The sequence below is a fragment of the Nothoprocta perdicaria genome, unplaced genomic scaffold (assembly GCF_003342845.1).
Source record: "Nothoprocta perdicaria isolate Ctin4 unplaced genomic scaffold, notPer1 scaffold_125, whole genome shotgun sequence".
Lineage (NCBI taxonomy): Eukaryota > Metazoa > Chordata > Aves > Tinamiformes > Tinamidae > Nothoprocta > Nothoprocta perdicaria.
In genome coordinates, this window is record NW_020454372.1 from 221,864 (window position 1) to 241,327 (window position 19,464).

Sequence of the window (19,464 nt, forward strand, 5' to 3'; positions counted from 1 at the left end):
CAGTGGTGTGTTGGGCTACTGTGGCATTGCAGAAGCAGAGATGACATTTACAATGCAGTTATGTCTTGCTATAGTGATTTCTTCCTTTTAACTTATTGACTTGCATGGTAATGGTGCAATTTCAGATAGAAATTTTGCTATCATCATGATCTGCTTCAAGACAATGTTGCTGTCACCCATTTATCCTTCTTTTTCTGCATTAGCTTTATGWAAACAGAAGAGAAACTTAGAGTAATATAAGTAGAAATGCTAGGAGGTTGTAACTTGCATCCCTGCAATCCTGCAGGATTTTTGGCTTGTTCTCTCCATGAAAGACTGTTTCCTTCCCTTCCTTTTTCAACATTTTCTTGTGTTTGAATTCTACTTACCCCATGGGAAAAAATTATCTTGGGCGTAATGAGATGTAACAGGTGGGATTTGTTTCTCTTCTAACTGCAGATTATCTCCTCCTTGTACTTGCCACTTGATAGAATGAATTGCATTTCTATTGTGTGGTATAATTGGAGAGTAACTAAACTATTATTTTAAAATGGCATTTATATTAGCCTTAGATTACATGCAGTTTAGTGTAAAATGAATTGTAGATACATCTACAGTGACATGAAAAAATATTTACAACGCTAAGTTTGTCTTTTGGAGAGGACAGGGAATGCTCACTGTTGTTCTGAATGCTGTTACAGAAACTATTAGATTGTAATGGTTGTTTTTTGTTTCTGCACCAAGACATTTTAAACACTGACTTAGAGAAGAAAAATTCCATATCCTATTACCGATCCCCTAAGCCATCTTGTTCTTCACAGTTTACAGCAAATATATATGCTACACTACATTGTTTTAAACTCTGCAATTAGTATCACTTTGCCATCTGTAATTCTTCCTCCTGCTATAAAATGCTGTAAATGCTTCGCTGAATGCACTGCGTTTATTGTAGTGAATGCATTTATTCCAAATAAGCCCTTACTTACAAAGGCCCCTACAAAGAGCTGTGTGCTCTTTCCTACAGCTCTCTTCAGATGATTTTTTTTTTCTGTTGTGAAATTTTCTTGCGTCATAGAAGCAAGAAAGTTCCCTGTTGCAGCTAAAATTAAATCCTCATCTTTTTGAGCACTTTTTATAGGTATCTGAAAGTATTTTTTCAGAATAGTAATAATATCAATTTTGGGGGAGTCTCTATGTTGTTAGTGGAGAAAAGCAGAAATTCTACGTAAAGTCTCTGAATTGCTCTTCACAGCTGCCCATTTCCTTCTCTTGCTTTTATAGGCTTATAGCCACTTAACATTTATGAACACTTACCATAAAATGAATCACTTCTCTGGGTCAGAAAGGTTCCTTTTAGGCATGCTCTCAAAGGTTAAAATAGCAAAGTCATGTTAATACTATGTCATTTTGAAAGTTACCAATTTATTAATGAAAATTWATATATACACTTTCTTACAGTTGGAGGTGGAAAAATCTCAGTTACAGAGCCTTGAGCTGGAACACAAAAAGCTCTCTGCTCGTCTTGAAGAAGAACGTGGCAAGAATAAACACGTAGTATTGATGCTGGTGAAAGAATGCAAGCAGTTGTCTGGCCGAATTGTAGAGGAAGCCCAGAAACTGGAAGAAGTCATGTCCAAATTTGAAGAGGAAAAGAAAAAGGCTAGTGAATTGGAAGAGTCTCTTGCAGCTGAGAAACAAAGGAGCACCCAAATGGAAGCTCAGATGGAGAAACAGCTGTCCGAGTTTGACACAGAGAGAGAGCAGTTGCGYGCCAAACTTAACAGAGAGGAAGCGCACACCAGTGACCTCAGAGAAGAGAGAGACAAAATGATAAAGATGATTGAGCAGTTAAAGAAGGAAAATGAGAGTAAAGCCAATCTTTCTCTTCCTTGTAAAAATAAAGATCGGAGTTTGGTGTCTGTTTCTGTCGAAACAGAAGAGCCAAGTTCAAGAACTGTTGCCTGCCAAACAGATCCTATAGCAATGGACGGTAGCACTGAAAACGTTAAGAAATTGCCTTTGACTGTATCTGTAAAGCCTGCTACAGCGACTCCACTGCTGTCTGGCAGTACGAAACCAAATGTGTGCCCTAACGCAGCGCTTGTGAAACCTGCCATCGACAGGCAGTCCTCGTGCAGTGAACTTGTCCCTCCCACAACGTCCGTTCAAACTCAGAGTCAAAATAAAACTGAGGAAAATGGACCAAGCACAGGCTTATCACCTGATTTACCCAGTAGCACTGCCCCTTTTTCAAATAACGCTTCCCCTTGCACCCCTTCAACACCAACTATGGCAACTCAGAATTACCCATTAGCTTCATCTATGCACAGCCTGCATTCCCCATCTGCCACCACTGCGGCACAGCCAGGCCTAAACCCGCGAATCCAAGCAGCTAGGTTTAGATTTCAAACCAATGCTAATGATCAAGACCAAAATGGAAACACAACCCAGAGCCCTCCTTCGAGGGATGTATCGCCCACGAGTCGCGACAACCTCGTTGCCAAGCAGGTAGCTCGGAACACGGTTACCCAAGTCCTTTCCAGATTTACAGGCCCTCAGAGCGGTGCTCCTGTGCGACCTGGGATGTCGCATTCGATGGAGGTTGGCACATACCCCCCCGTCGGCAGGACGGGCTTAAAGACTCCCAGCGTATCAAGAATTGATAGAGGCAATCCTCCACCTATTCCTCCTAAAAAACCAGGCCTTTCGCAGACTCCTTCACCACCGCACCCACAGCTTAAAGTTTTAATGGATAGTAGCCGATCCCCAAACACAAGCGTAAAAAATGACAACAAATCCGCGACCTCGCCCCTTTCAAGTTCACCACAAGGAATCAGGGTAATAAATGAGGAAATTATTTCTAAGTCCTCACCTCAGCTGCCACCAAAACCTGCTATAGATTTATCTGTGGCACCTGCAGGCTGTGCCATACCAGCCGTAGCCACGTCTCAGGTGGGTGCCTGGCCTTCCCACTTCCCTGGACTGAACCAACCTGCATGTTCAGAAAATTCCTTTGTCATTCCCACCACCATTGCCTGTAGCTCCTCCATAAACCCTGTTAGTGCTTCATCCTGTAGACCATGTGATTCAGACAGCCTCCTGGTAACAGCATCAGGTAAAGGGATTGATATGCTACAAACTTTCTCCCTATAAAAATATTTTGCTTTTCCTATGTATCTCTCCATTGCCTTTTTTTTCTTTTTTGAAACTTTTTATCTGTTTATTGCTTTCTCTTAAAATAATTTATTTTCATAGAAGCTGAAGTTTCCCTTTGTGTATTTTCCACATATCAGGGGTATGGGAATTCTTTTGCACAGTTAAGCAATGTTGTAAATTCTTTATTAGTTTGTTACCTTTATGTCATGTCAGCTTCAGGGTAACTTCTAAATTAACAAAGGTTCTGCTGTTGGATGCCAGAATGGAATTATAATATCCAAAAGGATGTAGGATTTTTCTAATATGCAACAAATTATTAGGAAAGTCAGCTGCAAAGTGAATACATTACAGGTATTTTAGTCTTTAGTCTTTTAGTCTTAGTCTTATTATAGTTTTACTGGCAAGAGGCTGACATGCACAGAAGCCATCAGCTTGAATTAGGCAGTATATATCAGTTATGTTAACTAGATGATCTTTGATAATCATTAAGGCAGTTTTTCCATTATTCTTTTTTAAAAAATAACAACATTGTAAATCTTAAAGTTTTAGGTCCTACCAGTTTCCCTTCATGCATAYACCCTCATGGTTTAAGTCAGTACTTCTAAGTATGACTTTTCTTTAGGAGCACAGTTATTAGCCTTTTAAGTAGGGCTCTTCCACCAAACAGTAAATTTTTGTTTCCCGTGAAATTCATTACAGTTCTCAGAGGCAATCTACAAAAGTAACATTTTTGTCAAAAGCTCATTTTTTGTTGTGGTTTTTAACTAGTGATGTTTTGCATGCTCCAGTTGACATTCTTAACTCAGGCTTTCTCTCCTTTCGCTTGATATTTAAAGGAGTAGAAACAGTTTGGATCATCTGAACTCCTTATAATCCTTACTGTGAACACTTGGCACTGCTGTACTTTTTAAGCAGCACAGCTTTTTTGAAGTTTTGCAAATGGAAAACATATCTCATAAATTGAAGTATGCAGAGAAAGAGAGCTTAAACTCTAGTGGGTGGTCTGCTGGTTTATGTTGTTAGTACAGAGATGTTATTTTAATATTCCTCCATTACTGTCCTATATACTTGGGCAGAAAGAATAAACTTTCATGCTTTAGTGCTTTACCTGCATTATTCTGATAACATACAGGAATTGGTCTTTAACTCAAACTTTTATTTATATTTACTATTATTCTTTAATTATTAATTGTATTTAATTGTTCCTGGGAACTTAATCTGTTTTCCTCATATGTTCTTATGAATTTCACTGGATGCATTTTGAGTACCAGAGTACTCAGTACTCATGTAACACAAGACTGCATTGCTATATTTTTTGCTTAGAAAATAAAGGGTTTTATCTTAGAAAAGACTAGCTAAACCAAATAACAGTTTTCCCTAACGTAATATGGCCAGTAATGCCTGAATTCCTGTGACTTATTCACAGTTGTGCCTTTTCCTTTTTTTTTTTTTTTTTGAATGTGACCTTTCTTGAGGTAAAAACTAATATATTACAATACAACCAAAATCTAAATCGTGTATCTGCAGTTTCATGCCTTATGAAATAAATTCAGTTAGTTTTATTAGTATTCTAGTTGGATTTCATCTGATTTTTTTCCTTAGAATGTTTTCAATGAGTATTTCAATGTCTCTTTTCATTAAGATTTCACTATGCTTTGTTTCATTTATATTTAATTGTATGGTAAGTAGTGAGCTTCAATCAGAATTTGTTAATCCTTTTCAAAAACAGTGCACAGAAAATTAACACATTAAAAAGACATTGAAAGAATCATGAATTTTTCTGATTTTTTGGATTGTCAATAAATTCATATTTCTGTGACTGTGGAGTCAGAAGAGTTGATAGTGGCCTAATCACTACTGTATCCCTTTTATTAATTTCAAATAAGTTTGCTAGTTAGGTCAGATTGCTTGAAGAACATTTTGATAGTGATGACATACTCTATAGGGAATATTTAGGCTCTGGATGCAGCAAGTATTGTAAGAAAATTTAAAATCAGAATGCAGGTTCAGTTATACATCCTGTTAAAATAATGAGATGGTACTTTCTTTTAGATATAAGGCAGAGTACTGTGTATTGCTTTTTTCATTCCTACTAAGAAAAGGCACCAGCTTTTGTCATTAATGTTAAACAGACTGCATGTAAAGAAATTACAATGGACATTTATGGTCCGATTCAAAATCTGTGACAGTGTTCTCATTAACTTCAGCAGTCTTTGAACTGGTGCCAAAGAGCTCCTGCTCTGTTTGGATTCCTGCGTCTCCATGTCTGTAAGAGTTCAAAATGGAAATGTTTCTAGGCAGATGGATTTTCATACCCCTGGGACTTCTGCTTTCACTTTCTTCTTGGTTTTGCGCTTTTTATGTCACTTTTCAGTGAAGCTTTCTTTTCTTTTTTTTTTCCCTTTGGTTCACTTCTGTAACGATTGATTTATCCTTTCTGTACAATTGGCTTGGAAGAGAAAAGTGGGAGGGCGAGGGGCTGATCTGGGCTCTGAAATTAACCATCTCACATTCTGAAGCTGATGCCAGAAGCTGTTTTTGTCTGTCCTTCTGCCCTTCATCACTGCATGTCCTACAAGCTTTCACAGAGGCTTCACATTTCCTAACTTTTTGCATCTGATATCATGTACTTCATGGGTATTTTCTAATGTGACTATATATTTTTTGTGGATGAATACAGCTTTACTATGTTGCTTTATATTGATAACAGTAGCTAAATGTACATTTATATCATTATCTGGTTTCTGTTTCTTATTCCATAGAAGGATTTCATTCATAATGTAGTATAATGAATCTCATCAGCGGATTGCAGCGATGCCTTTTCCTCTCTAAGAATGTCATGAGAATTAAGAAACCATGAAACTACGTACCACAGATATCCCCCTTTCTTTCTTTTTGTGTTCATTTTTGATTTCTCTACTAAAGATCTTTAAAAAAAAAAAGAAAAAGAAAAAGCATTATTTGCAGTGAGAAGTGAACCAATAAATGCTATTTCACAGAATGGTTGAGGTTGGAAGAGACCCCCAGAGATCATCTAGTCCAACCTGCCTGCACACGCAGGGTCACCTAGAGCACGTGGCACAGGGTGGCATCCAGGTGGGGTTTGAAAACCTCCAGAGAAGGAGACTCCACAGCCTCTCCAGGCAGCCTGTTCCACTGCTCTGTCACTCTCTTCTCAAGTTGTTCCTCATATGGAGATGAAACTTTCTGTGTTTCARTTTCTACCCATTGCCCCTGTTCTGTCCCTGGCCACCACTGAGAAGAGTTGGCCCCATCCTCCCTACATTCTCCCCTCAGATATTTGTRCATATTGATAAGATCCCCTCCCAATATTCAGGTTAAACAGGCCCAGCTTGTTTAGTCTTTCCTCATACAATAGATATTCCAGTCTGCCTTACAAAAAAAGTGWTATTCAGCTTTGTAGTTAAGTGTCAGGTTTCCCAAATGCCCCCAAATAATTCAGTTACTAATTAGATGAATTTCTAAAATAGAGCAATGAACTTGAACAAAGTTCAAGGGCCTATGCTGTAGAGCATAACATCAACAATATCCACTGTCCCTTAGCTAGTGACAAGACAGTAAAGAACACATCAAGTACGATTTAAAAAAGCAATAACAGCTGCAGCACAGTTAATTTCAAAATATTGAAATATGAAAGTATTGAAAAACAAATATTATTAAATGTACTATTTCATAAAAGAATGAAATATAAAAAATTTTCAGAAGGCAACTTCATAATTGGAGTTATATAGAGATAGATGGAGTGAGTTTTTTCTTCCATTTAAAATTAAATTTAGAAACCAATTTCATAGCTATAGTGATGCCATCGCGTAAGTATCTACATAAGCAAACTAGAAAGTAATAAATTTATTTTCTTATATATAGCTATATGCARTATATTCTTCTGTAGATCTTCACCGTGATTAAAATTTGTCTAGATAATGTGAAGTTCACAAGCACATTATTTCTGTGGAATTCTAGGGGGAACCATGTTTATTCTGTTTAACAGATCATGTTTAATTCTGTTTCCAAAAAGCTGAGCAGATCATGGCAGCTTGGTAGAGTCTCCGCCTTGTGCTTTTCTAATTCAAAGTATTGAAATTTGGAAAACATTTGACTAGCTTGATGGACCTGGAAGTAATCGTTCTGCAGCTCTTCAGTGTTAGGTGTTACGGAACTACTGTGCAAGCTGGTTTAACTGGCTTTGCACTGTCAGATTTCAGCCTCATGTAAGGGTGTATATGTGCCCATGCAAATAATTGCTTAGTAAAGAAAAGAATAATGTGTATTTTCCAAAGGTAATAGTGAAAATAAGAAAGGGTCTTTTTCCTATTTTCTCTTGCAGTCCTTGATCAAAGAAGAATGCACAAAATCTTCTATGCAATATGCAGCAAACTTCATATTCTTAACAAACTCCCTACTAAAGCTCATAAGTAATGTTATAATGGAACATTTAACCAATATAATGCCTAAACTTTCAAAGGTTTGAGTTGAATATTGCCTTTTAACTGGGTCACTTGAAAGCTTTCACTAGTAGTTTTTATATAACCAGTTATTCATTCACCCTGGGGTGTTTTATAAAATATAGGTATTGCTGAGTAAAATGAACATTGCTTAAGACACAGCGCAACAGAAAGTACATTCATTTCTTGTACATAATACAAAGTACATAATTACTTTTACATTTTTCTGCAAAAGGCACTTAAAAAGTTACTAAGAGCTCTCCATGCTATTTGTGTATATAAAACTGGGTGAAATATAAATACTGAAGTTTGGGTTAAGACTGTGAAGGATAGAATTTCATATGAAAATAAATAGACTTTTGGAAACCTTTCCTTAAATACTTTAAAAAACTTTCCAAGCAAATCAATAATTAAATTAAAACTTTGACTTGTATAATATACTGAGTATAGTTTTTGATTTTTAGTAGTATAAATTTTCGGAGACTTCCAGCTGCTACTACAGGTCCTAAAGAGTTTTGTATTGACCTGTTGTAATGAAATACTGTTTGTTGGCACTAGCACTTGTCATTCCTGTGTGCAGTTCTTATTCTTTAGGTTGCTTTCAGCTGTATAGACAAAGCAGCATCACAAAACCTGGGCTAAACTAACCAACCCTGTCATTTTGWAGGTCCTGTTTTAAAAGAAATTGCAGAGCCTAATTCATTTGTGTGCCTTCCTTCTAACTTCTATTGCTTTAACTCRCAGGCTGGTCTTCCTCCCTAACCCCTTTGTTAACAAGTGGTGGTCCTGTCCCCCTGGGTGGCAGGCCCACCCTTCTTCACCAAGCTGCTGCCCAGGGAAATGTCACTTTATTATCAATGCTGCTTAATGAAGAAGGACTGGATATTAATTACTCTTGTGAAGATGGCTATTCTGCCTTGTATTCTGCTGCTATGAATGGACATACAGGTAAGTGATTCCCAGTTTTGTTGTTACAGTATTCATGTGAAGTAGTGAAAGCTTATTTCATGTTTTAAATAATATTAAATTAGGTTTATTGCATTTTATTTTAATAATGTGTGTCTGAAACTGAGATATATATTTTTACAACAAAAGCATGCTTTTAGCGATACTTTTGAAGATAAAATTTTAGAAGACCAAAACATTTCCCTTGTAGTAAAATCCTACAGAAACTCCTGTTATAATTCTCCACTGCCTTCTTGTAGCAAACCACCAAATATCATAATTTTCTCTGGCAGTCCTAAGATCTTTTTCTAGCAAAGGCAAAAGCCTGGAAGAAAGAACCTCAGTGTGCCCTGGAGGGAGTAGGTGGGAAAGCACAAGTCGTCAGCAGCGTCTTGAGCTTTTGTAGCAGCAAAGGAAATGATGAAAATGATTTCAGAGTAATGTGTAACTCGGGAAATGACATGAACTAGCTTTATTTTTGAACCACGTGACACAGCCTTAGTTTGTCCTCCAAGCTCTTCTGAGGTGGTGAACTTCTTTTCTCTTTCCTCCCCCACTGCCTTAATCCCCAGGTTTGAGGGCAAATCATCTCTGAGGGTTTCARCTGTCAGGCTTTTCATGGACTGTAAGGATTTCATGGATTCATTTAGAAAATTAGGCACATGGAKATTTTACTTATTTATTTCATCGATATCAACTCTGAGAAGTGATTTTCAGATTGTTGCAARGCTCTTTAACTGCAAGCAAAACATTTAACTCTAGCATTTTATTACTATTGATGTAGAAACCTCCTAGAGATACTTACCTAAATAACYATTCTGCTGTTTTAGATGTTGAAGTCTGCCACTGATGTCAATTCCAATGACAAAAATTGCATTAATTGTAGTAAACTCAACATTCTATTTCATAAGAAGAAATGAAACATGTTGCCTTGAAAGTCACTGCTTTTAAGAGAACTTTATGGTTTTGTTTAGCAGTGTAACTCTTAGGGACATAGTGAGAAATCCTTGATTGTCTTTTTAAGTTAGGTTCTCAAATCCATAATAAGACTGATTATATATTTCTTTTCTGACATATTTAGGGTTAATTTTACTACCAGACATCAGGAAAAGAGGAYTTTTTCCCTGTGTTGAATGGTGTATTTTGTCTTTGCCTGCTGTGTGCCATGGTTTAGTTCCTGGTAACATCTGGGCCTTTTCATCTGACAGATTCTGTGYGGCTGCCCAGAACTTTAAAATACAGGAAAAGTCCTTTATCTATTTTATTTTCTTCTTCTGAGAGTTAGTAGTTTTGCAACTTTTTTTCTCTGAAGCATTTTGGCCCTAAGTTTGTTATGCTATCTGAGAAGCTTTTTCCTTTTCCTGCTTTCCCTACCCCCATTAAAGAATGGATGTTCTGTAGGTTCCTCTAAACCTAAGTGATTTAAGTCCATTTATCATCAGTGGTGTTTGTGGGAGGCTGAACTTGGCCCAGTTCTTCTGTTCTCATCTTGTATTCCTGTATGTTTCCAAGCAAATGCTCTGATTTTCAATTACAGTTACTAAGCAGCTCTTACTTGACAGCAAAGGCAATTTGGTTTCTAGTTTTATTGTCAGAATTCCAAATAACAGCAGCACTTGAGAGACATAGGAAAACACAGTCATACTAACAAACACACATTTGCATCCTGTAATTGTTTGGTATCTCGTATTTTTACAGATAAAGAATATATTAGCATTATCTTAGCTTTGCGTGTCTATTTACAGCTGACAGAATATGAAAAATACTTAGTTTTTCAAACAAAATTACATGGCATTGCCAGCAAGTAAATGGATTACAAAAACTCTAAAAAAATTCCACATTCTGATGTCCTTTAGATACATTATATGAAAACTGGGAGTAGCCTGACAGTTGGATTTATAGTATTTTTTTGAAGAGCGAAAGGTTTTTGTGTTTAATATGTAATCCTTTGTTTGGTACTTGTATTTAATTCCAAAATTAAGTGATTTTGAGAAGGAAAAGAATGATTTAACTGTACTGTATTTTTTCTATTTCTTTAACTATGCTATATATTTTTTCATAGCATTGAGTATTTTCAGGTTTTTTTTCTTCCTCTTCTTTCTTTCTGTGGCTGACTTTAATATGGAAGCTTAGCCCAGGGGTTGATAGCATTTCATTTCACTTCATTTATTGAGATCATTCGCTRTCTGGAGTAAATGGCTAAATATATTTGGAAATTTTGGAGACTMCCCTTGTATCCTAAAAATCCTATAAATCGGCTAACCAGATTTTCTGATTACACTTGGGAAAGAGGTGGATAAAAGAAAAGAGCAGCTCTACACTCCCTGAGAGCCAGCGCAGTGAGTAGCTCCCTCCACACACAAGCATGGTGTTGCAGGGAGCCTGGGGTGGGTGCAAAGCGAATATTCCCCACCCACACTCCCTGAATTACACCCTTTAGATTTGCAGGTTGATGGGGAGAGGCAGAGTCCTCCGTAAGCAGTGTTGTGGCAGCAGCTGTTGCGTGCTGAAAGCCCGGTCTGTAGAGAAAAATGAATGTTGCACAAGAAAAGGGAACACTCAAGAGCCCCTTTCCTAGAGAGTTTTGGTTGCAAGGCTATAACCTTCCTGTTCATAAATGGTCGTCTTTTGAGAGCTGCAGCTGGTGGCTTTTTCTATCACGCGAACCCCATAGCAGCTTCTTTGTTTCTTGCACACACACTGTAGCCTGTCCTGGAGGTCTGAGAGGGAGAACTTCCCCATAAAAATATTCACTAAATACTTCCTTTGTGTTTGCCTCGCCGCTGGGAAACTGTGGATTCTGTGTTTTAGCCACTAGATTGGGGTAGCTGAGCAGATTTTATTGTCAAGCCTTGTTGATTTGATCCATTTGAGCCATTGGCAGAGCAGGAGCTACGTCGAACTACTGTGCATTAGAAGGGTTTCCCACTTGACAGTATGTACATTAGCTCATTGAGCTAGTGTATGTGTGTGTCTGTGTTGCTGGTAATCCTGACCAGCCTCTGCTGGGTTCAGGATGTCAGGTAGGAATCTTTATTCTGCAACATGGTGGTATTCTATGGTATTCTGCAACAAAAAGATTGAAAAGATAATATGATTTAAATGCTATTGTCTTGCAAGTAGAAACAGTCAATAAAGTTGTTAAAAGAGAGGATGAGATGAAGTGTGGGTAGCTTGTCCTTACAAAAACCTTAAAAAATAGGTGTTGTTTTAAGTGAGGTTACTTATTTAAGAATTTTAATTTACAATAGCAGTTTGAMAATCCTACATTTGAATGTTAAATACCTCAGCTCCACAACATCTGCAGTATTATTTGAAAGATTTTTAATGGGAGCAAGTATGTTAGATTAGTCAGATTTCTGAATGATTTGAAATACACGTTTCTGACCTCTAGAGATAAGCTTCACTGACAAAGCCAAGCACCAGGTTGGAAAAGAAAGCACTGAACTTGCCCAGAGAGTTGGTCAGGAGTTTATAATTGGGGTTCTAGCTGAGCCTATTTTTAGAGTAATAGCTTTAACACTACATTAGGTAGTGTTAAGAAGACATTATTATTTTGATCTAGAAGCAGTTGTAATGTGGAGCAGACAGAGCCTTTTCTTCAAAGTTATTTGGGTTAAATGATACTCCAATCTGTTGTGGATGAAAAGCAATCTAATTACTATGCAATTAATTATCTTAAGTTAATTTAGCTGTAGAATGGTGGAATCAGGCTGATTTTATTTTTAGCATGTTATTTTGGAAACATTTTGACCGGGAATGGTTTGGGTTTATTCTCTGCAGTTCGTAAGCCTAGCGGTCGTGTTGGTCATTGCAGTCCCCTGTGAGGGTGCTCAGGCAGGAGCAGCCAGGCTCCTGTACATGTTGCCTATAGATTGTGAGCATTGCCCTGTGGCTCAGCATATGTCATGTGGCTGCTAGTGGGACTGTCATTGGGAGCCCCTGGATAATTCAAGTTCCCAGCTTTGGAAATAGATACCTTAGTCAGTAAGGGGGTGGCCATCAATGGAGACATGAGTGGATCCCTACAGGGACGCAGGCCCCTTTCCCAAAGAGTGGTGATGATCCCAGATATTCATTCTTGGCTCACCTGCCAGCCTGGGGCTTGCAACATACCCAGTGGTATGCGGTGCCTGCCGTCAAAAAGATGGGCTGCTGTTGCTTCAAGATGATCTCTATGTTTATTCTCAATTTGTAGATTGTGTGAGATTGCTGCTGACTGCAGAAGCACAAGTTGATGCTGCTGATAAAAATGGCTWTACACCCTTGTGTTCAGCAGTTGCTCAGGGACATGTCAAGTAAGTAGTCTTCAGATTTTACCCATTGGCAGTTATTTGTTATTTTACTTTCTCTTTGAATTGCATACCTTAGTGTTACGTTCTGTGAATTTCTATAAACGCATTTGTCATATATTGAAAGCAACTATTGAATGTCATATTCATAAGCAATTCAGGTGGCTTCTGATTGTTTTGTTTAAAATTGCAGCTGTTAAGTTTGTTGAACATGTGTACTGTTTGTAACCACAGTGTGGCATTGGTCTCCRTGGCAGGCTTGTCTTCACATTTCTTGATTTTCCTCATGTCCTCAGACAATACAGGATTAACATGGGGAGGAAGCAAGAAATATTACTTTTATTATTTTTTAAGTATAGGGAACTATGATTTATTGTACAGAGATACATGAGCATTCACCCAGCAAAATTTGTTCCCATCCTCTCATGATCCACTTGGAAGACTTCAAGCTTGTCAACTAGGGTACACCTTCTACTGTTGAACCAGAGGTAGCAGATCTCCAGAAAGTGCTTTGAGCACCAAAATATATATAGAGTTAAATGTTTCAATGTTTTACATAAAATCTGTAAAATTTAGCTATGATTTAACAACATATACAGAAATAGTCTTCATATTCCCTCACTAACATAAATAYAACTTGCGGGGAGGGGAGCTGTTCAGTTAAATGGGGAGATAGTTCTTTCTCTGACCTACCCTCACAACACTTTTCTATATATAGGCTGCTTTGCTGTGCTGTTGCAGACTTAATTCTTTTCCCTTTGAGTTACTTACGTAATCTGATATCCCTAAATAATTTTCTTACGTTCATGTTTTTATGTACTAAATGTGAACTGAATTTCAAGGTAAGTGYGGAATAAAAGCAGGTCATCACAGACAGCAAGGGTTTCAGTAATGCTCTAGGCTCTTTGACTCATTGATCACTTAAAATTTGGGGCTCAGAAAAATTCTGTTATGGTCAAAATTTGGGGTAATGGTATTAGGGCAATGTGCATTTTGGTTTATCTGGTTGCACAGTGTGTGTTACAAAAGGCTGTACATCTACAGCAATAAGAATTTGGGGCTAATGGCAATTATGAATTGCACAGTATTTGTCTGTGATGGGTTTGCTAAGTCCCTTGTGGCAGATGTCTATTAACCTTATTCTTGAACTATGACAGTGCTGCTGTTCCTGCCATAGTTACAGAGTCGGAAAAAAACCCTGATTGTTGCTTGGTGTTATTCAGTAATCCCGCCCCTTCAGAAAGTGCTGTCATAAGAAMCTTCCAAATAATTTCACCTATGGCTCAATTCAGCCCAACCTTGCTGGATGGAAAGGCAGTGTAGTAGTTGGGGAATCATTCAGTTCCCTGGAGAGCCCCTGGAGAGACATTCAATAAAGTCTTTTTGAAGCTTTTATCTGCAGAGCTGGGATTAGAGAGGCTTCTTCAGATTCTCATTAGACTGGCTACATTTTCAGAACCTATAAGAATGTGACAATACAATGCCTTGAGTACAGTACAAAATGACAAAATAGGTATTTTTAACGTAACAAACTTGAAGCTTAACTGTTTTGGGGAAGTGTCATTTTCAGAAGATCTACTTTAGGCATTCAAATTATTATTTTCTCTTTTTACACACTTCTAAAACTAGTCATTTTATCTCAAACTTGATTGACTTTCTGACTAAAAAAAATACCAAAATGAATGTTTGTCCGTTTTTGATTTCCCTTAGGGTGAGTTTTTTTTTCCATAAGTAATTTCTTATTTACTTTTTTTCTTCTTTTTTTTTGAAGTACTTTGCCATCCCCTTTCATCCAGTGTGGTCCCCTAGTGAGTAATTATACAGCACTGCACAGTTGCTGTCAGGCTTTTTGTTGTTGTTGTTGATATCCTTCCATTTTCAAATGGACCGATAAAAGCAGAGCCAGAAAGATGTGATCCTTGCTTTGAAGCRTAGTTCTGACCTGGGGAGGAAATAGATCTGAATTAAGAGTTTTCTAAAGTCTTGAGAGGGAAGGTAAAAGGGGGCAAAGCTGGAATGAGAATCAGGAAGTCAGCTGGACCTACTGCTGCTGGCTCGTGAGGAAGAGTAGGACCTTGGACCTAAGTGTTGGTCCCTGATGGGTCGCCAGCTCTCTTCAAGCTTTGGTGCCCATTCTCTTCTATCCTCTTTACTTCAGTAACTGGAACCACGSCACCCCAAACCATCCTGCAGGGGCAGCAGCAGAGCTTCTGTTCAGGCACCTGACACTGGTAGTGCCATAGCTGTTATGTTGCCCCTGCCAACTTCCTTCCCTGTGCAATTGTCCTTCTTGCTSGTACCTAAGAGGTCAGGTAGGCTTTTTTTCTCTAGCAGTTGTCATGAAAGGTTTTTATCAGCCTGGTGAAATTAAATGTTTTAAATTCACAGTTTTTGAATGCATCTATGGCAGTTTAAGGTTTATGTTTGAATTAACCTAATTATAAAGTTATACCCATATGTATGAAAKAGATAAAATCACAGGTAGATCTATAAAATTCGTACAACATAAAAACATAAATACTGAAATGTTGTAAAGAGTTTTAAATGTCAAATAGAAGGTAATTTTATTACCTTATCACTTTTTTTTAGGTGTGCAGAATTATTAATTATGTATCAGGCTGATGTTAACCATGCTGCTGAAAGAGGACAGACACCTTTGTACTTGGCCTGTAAACATGGAAATAATGATTGTGTTAAGCTGTTGTTGGAAGGTGGAGCAGATCGAACAGTAAAAACCAGYGTAAGTTAAAACAGTTTGTAGAGTACCCTGTTTAGTACTGAATAACTATGAAAACCTAGGAAATGTTTAATGTATTTATTTAAAGTTTTGTTTAAAGCTGTGATACTTCAGTTTGAAATTAGTGTCTTGTTCTTTCATCATGCTTTATTGTTTACTCTTTCAAACTGTATATTTTCTCTAAAATCTCCTAAATTGTTATTATCCTCTTATTTTACATATTTCAGATTAGCCTGCGATTGACTGCATGTCTTTTGTCAGCACAATGCATGAGAAAGAGAACTGCTCTCTTTGACTTACTCTCAGGTGCAGATAGGAATTTTGCTTCCACCTTTTCTGTAGGGCTGCATCAGTGCCATCCCAGGGGCAGGGCGGAAATTTCTCCAGAATTTCCCAGCCCGTATTGTAATGTGGCAAAAAGAAATAGTGCAGGAGAAGGGAAAAGAAGGGAGGACCGTCTCCAAATCAAAAATTACATATTGCTCTTTCCAGGGGACTTCCTGAAGCTCATTTCTGAAGAATTTGAAGTAAACATAACAATAAATGTCCGGTGTAGGCAGTCCAGAAACACGACACAAAAATAATAACTTCACAATACATTCTATTATTATGCTGGTTTTTTTTCTTTATTCCTTAATTGTTGTTTTTTAGAAAGCAAATATATTTAACTTGAATTGAGAGAAAGTTATGTTAAAAACATGGAAAGATCTGACTGGTAAATTGAGTTGTGCCACATGAAACAAATTATTATTAGCATCATAGTAGTTGGATACATGAGAAGGAAACAGTCTTTTAACTGTATAAAGCCCTTAGATCACYTRGTTTCCTCTAAAAAGTTTAAAGTCKGCCATATCCTTGGAGAAAAATGTAAAATTAGCGTGCTRCATTCCTTTCCTCCTCTCATTTCCCTTCTTCTGCCCTACACACATAAAAGGAACTCTGTTTTCCTGAAGAATTATTATGTGAACGTTGCCTATCTTTTTAATTTCCAAATGAAGCATTCCGTATGGCTGCAGTGGTGAGATAATTTCTGTGAACACTTTCCTGTGTGTTTGGTGGAAGTGTGCTCCCTGCTTTTGTTTTATTAGGATGGCTGGACACCAATTCATGCAGCAGTTGATTCTGGTAACGTTGACAGTCTCAAGCTCCTTATGTACTATGGAGAGCCAAGCAGTGGGACCTCTTTCAATGATACAGAGCCTAACTTAGACTACTTTGATTTGGGGAGCAGAGAAGAGAGCTACAACAGTAAAGCGAAGCCTGTTATATCTGCGGATCTCATCAACCATGCTGACAAAGAGGGCTGGACTGCTGCCCATATAGCAGCATCAAAAGGCTTTAAGGTCAGTCTATATGAAGCACCAGTAACCTGATAGGATTTAGGAAAGATAAATCATTTTTTTTTCTCTTTTTAACTTTGAAGAATTAAAATTTAGATGTTGAGTCTAAGTTCCTCTAGTTTGTGGTCCCACTTAAATTTAACAGACAATGAGGTACTTCCAATGGGTCATTTACCCCAGAAGCTGTGCACCCAGTGTGCACAGAATGAATCATCTTCTATACATGGCCATTTCCTTGGGGTGGGGATGAATAAACAGAAAAGAAGTGAGTATTGAAATCTCTTGAAATCTAGAGATTCAGGTTTTCAAAGTAAAATTGAAGTGAATTTCACCCTGAATGCCTCTTTGTTGGTTTCCCTGTATTTAATATAGATGGATATAGTCTCCTCTGATAATTGCAGAAMATGTAACTATGAATAATTTTTTTCTGACAGAGGGGGGAGAAGGAATATAGTAGTTAGATATCTGTGAGTGGGATACATCATTTAATTTCTTGTTTGGGCAGGCTTTTTAGTAGACATTTTAAGCTTTTTACCCTTCTCTGTAAATACCATGAGGAAAGACCTGGCAGGGCTTACTCATTGTATACAGGAAGGTTTCCTGATATGGAATATTACTTGAAGGGTTTGACATCAGAAGCTTCACATTTCTAACTGGGATCGTTGAAAGGTTTTTTTGTTTGTTTGTTTTATGACAGCTCCAAGTCAGCTCTTACTGTGAGACTGTTGCATAGAGAGAGGATAATGGGAGGATGCTAAACAGATGAAAGTTAATTTTAGGAAAATATAACCCAAGACTTTAGAAAGTGGCTGTTGTTTAAACAGCTAATTCAATATCTATTGTTATGTTTGCTTTTTTCAGATAAACTTGCTATGATGAATGTATAATAGCCAAAATTTTAAGAATTGGTTTATTATATTCTGTTTTACAAGGTACCAGCCACTATTTACTCATTGTTTTGCGTTATGAACCAAGCCAGTGGTTTTTTTACCAGTGCTTTTTAGGCAGGTACAGGCACTTTCTACAGATAACCTTCATTCATCTCACTTTAGATGGGAGTTTAAGGTAGTTGTCATTGCTTGCAAAATCCTAAATAGTTTGGAACATGTAGCTTCCTGCTGCAATAATAAAATCCTCCATAACTTTGAAGCAGGGTTTTATTTATTATCTAAGAGGGGTTTGCTTAGGTATTTTCTGCGAAGGTACGGAGACTAGGACTATTGACATTTGCCTTTCATTAATAACTCTCATTTTTGAGTTTATGAGCTTCTATCTAGTCATTTGTTTAATAAAGTCTGTACTGAGGGCTGAGGACATGCTCTTAGATGGTGGCCAGCAGTCACATTCCTTGTTGTGAAGTTGTGGTTGTTTGAAGTCATTGTTGATTAAATGTATTTATTGAGTCAARAGAGATGTCTGGGATAGTAAGAAGCTGAAAAATAATAATTAAAAAAAAAGTGGAGTAGGTATCTTCAAATACTGCTAGCACTTCATTCTCCAGTCATATATCTCTGCTTTCCCTAGCACAGTCACTGATGGCAGTTGCCTGTAACTTATAACCGTTTGCAGCATAATCTTCCAAGACTGACAGATGCCATTTTTCACAGATCATTTGTGCTATTGATCACATCTTGGCTGCTCTTCCATGGGCCTACATGGAATCTTATTCTGCTGGAGAACTAAGAACACATTCCTTTATCCTTTCCCACTTCCCCATATTACTTTCCCATTTTCAATCTCATAGTTCAGTGTCCTCCCTTTCTTATTGTATTCCTTTGACAGTTTTAATTTACTAACTTGACCAAAAAAAAGTGTGTGTGTTTTTTTTTTTTTTTTTTAATTCTGGCAGTGTTAGTGAGTTTACTTTTGAAAAGTTCTGACAAGTGCTGAAGCCTCTTTATGATAAAATCACATCTCTTGAAAATAGTTTAAATTAATGTTAGGTTTGTGAATTTTGTCAAGTCCTCCAATACCCTGACACAAGTCTTTGTTAAAACAGATAACAGCAGCCAAACTTTAAGAAGCCACTGTTCTGAATCCGAATTTTAATACCTGCTTCTCTGTGTTTTTCTGCTAAGATTAACCCCAAAGGTTAATAATACAGTATTAACTGTTATTGTTTGTAGTGGTGATTTTTTTATGTGGATATTTATTCTTGGATGTCTGAGGATGATGCTGCTGTCATGTAGGACACATGAATCCTTGCTGTTTGGATGAACATGAGCAATCAGAAATTAATCAGTCTTCTGATCACAAAGGAATCAACATTTGAAATGTAGCTTTCTGAGGGGTTGATTTRCTAGCCTGGGAGGAACTGTGTAATTGATCTTTTTTAAATTACTTTTTTTTTTTTTTTTGTTCTTACCCTGTTACCAATCCAAAATTGGCATCCTCTAAATATTTGTGCTCTGAATTTAGTATAAAACGATTGTTATTTCACTACTATGTTACTGCTATTGCAGAAATACAGATTTACCTGCCAGAGCAGCACCATGTAAAGTGATTTTAGAGGGATCATTGTTCTTTTGCAATGTACCACTCGCAGGCCAAGC

General features: G+C 37.4%; 1 protein-coding gene across 1 annotated transcript in view; it reads left to right on the forward strand.

The window, feature by feature from the left end:
* CTTNBP2 (cortactin binding protein 2) overlaps positions 1–19,464 on the forward strand; it is a 78,200-nt gene that overhangs the window by 36,454 nt on the left and 22,282 nt on the right. Inside the window, exons 4-8 of the mRNA XM_026033220.1 lie at positions 1,438–3,094; positions 8,343–8,546; positions 12,742–12,841; positions 15,425–15,575; positions 16,661–16,915. Of these exons, the coding sequence (XP_025889005.1) occupies positions 1,438–3,094; positions 8,343–8,546; positions 12,742–12,841; positions 15,425–15,575; positions 16,661–16,915 (2,367 nt within the window). The remainder of the gene's footprint in view (positions 1–1,437; positions 3,095–8,342; positions 8,547–12,741; positions 12,842–15,424; positions 15,576–16,660; positions 16,916–19,464) is intronic.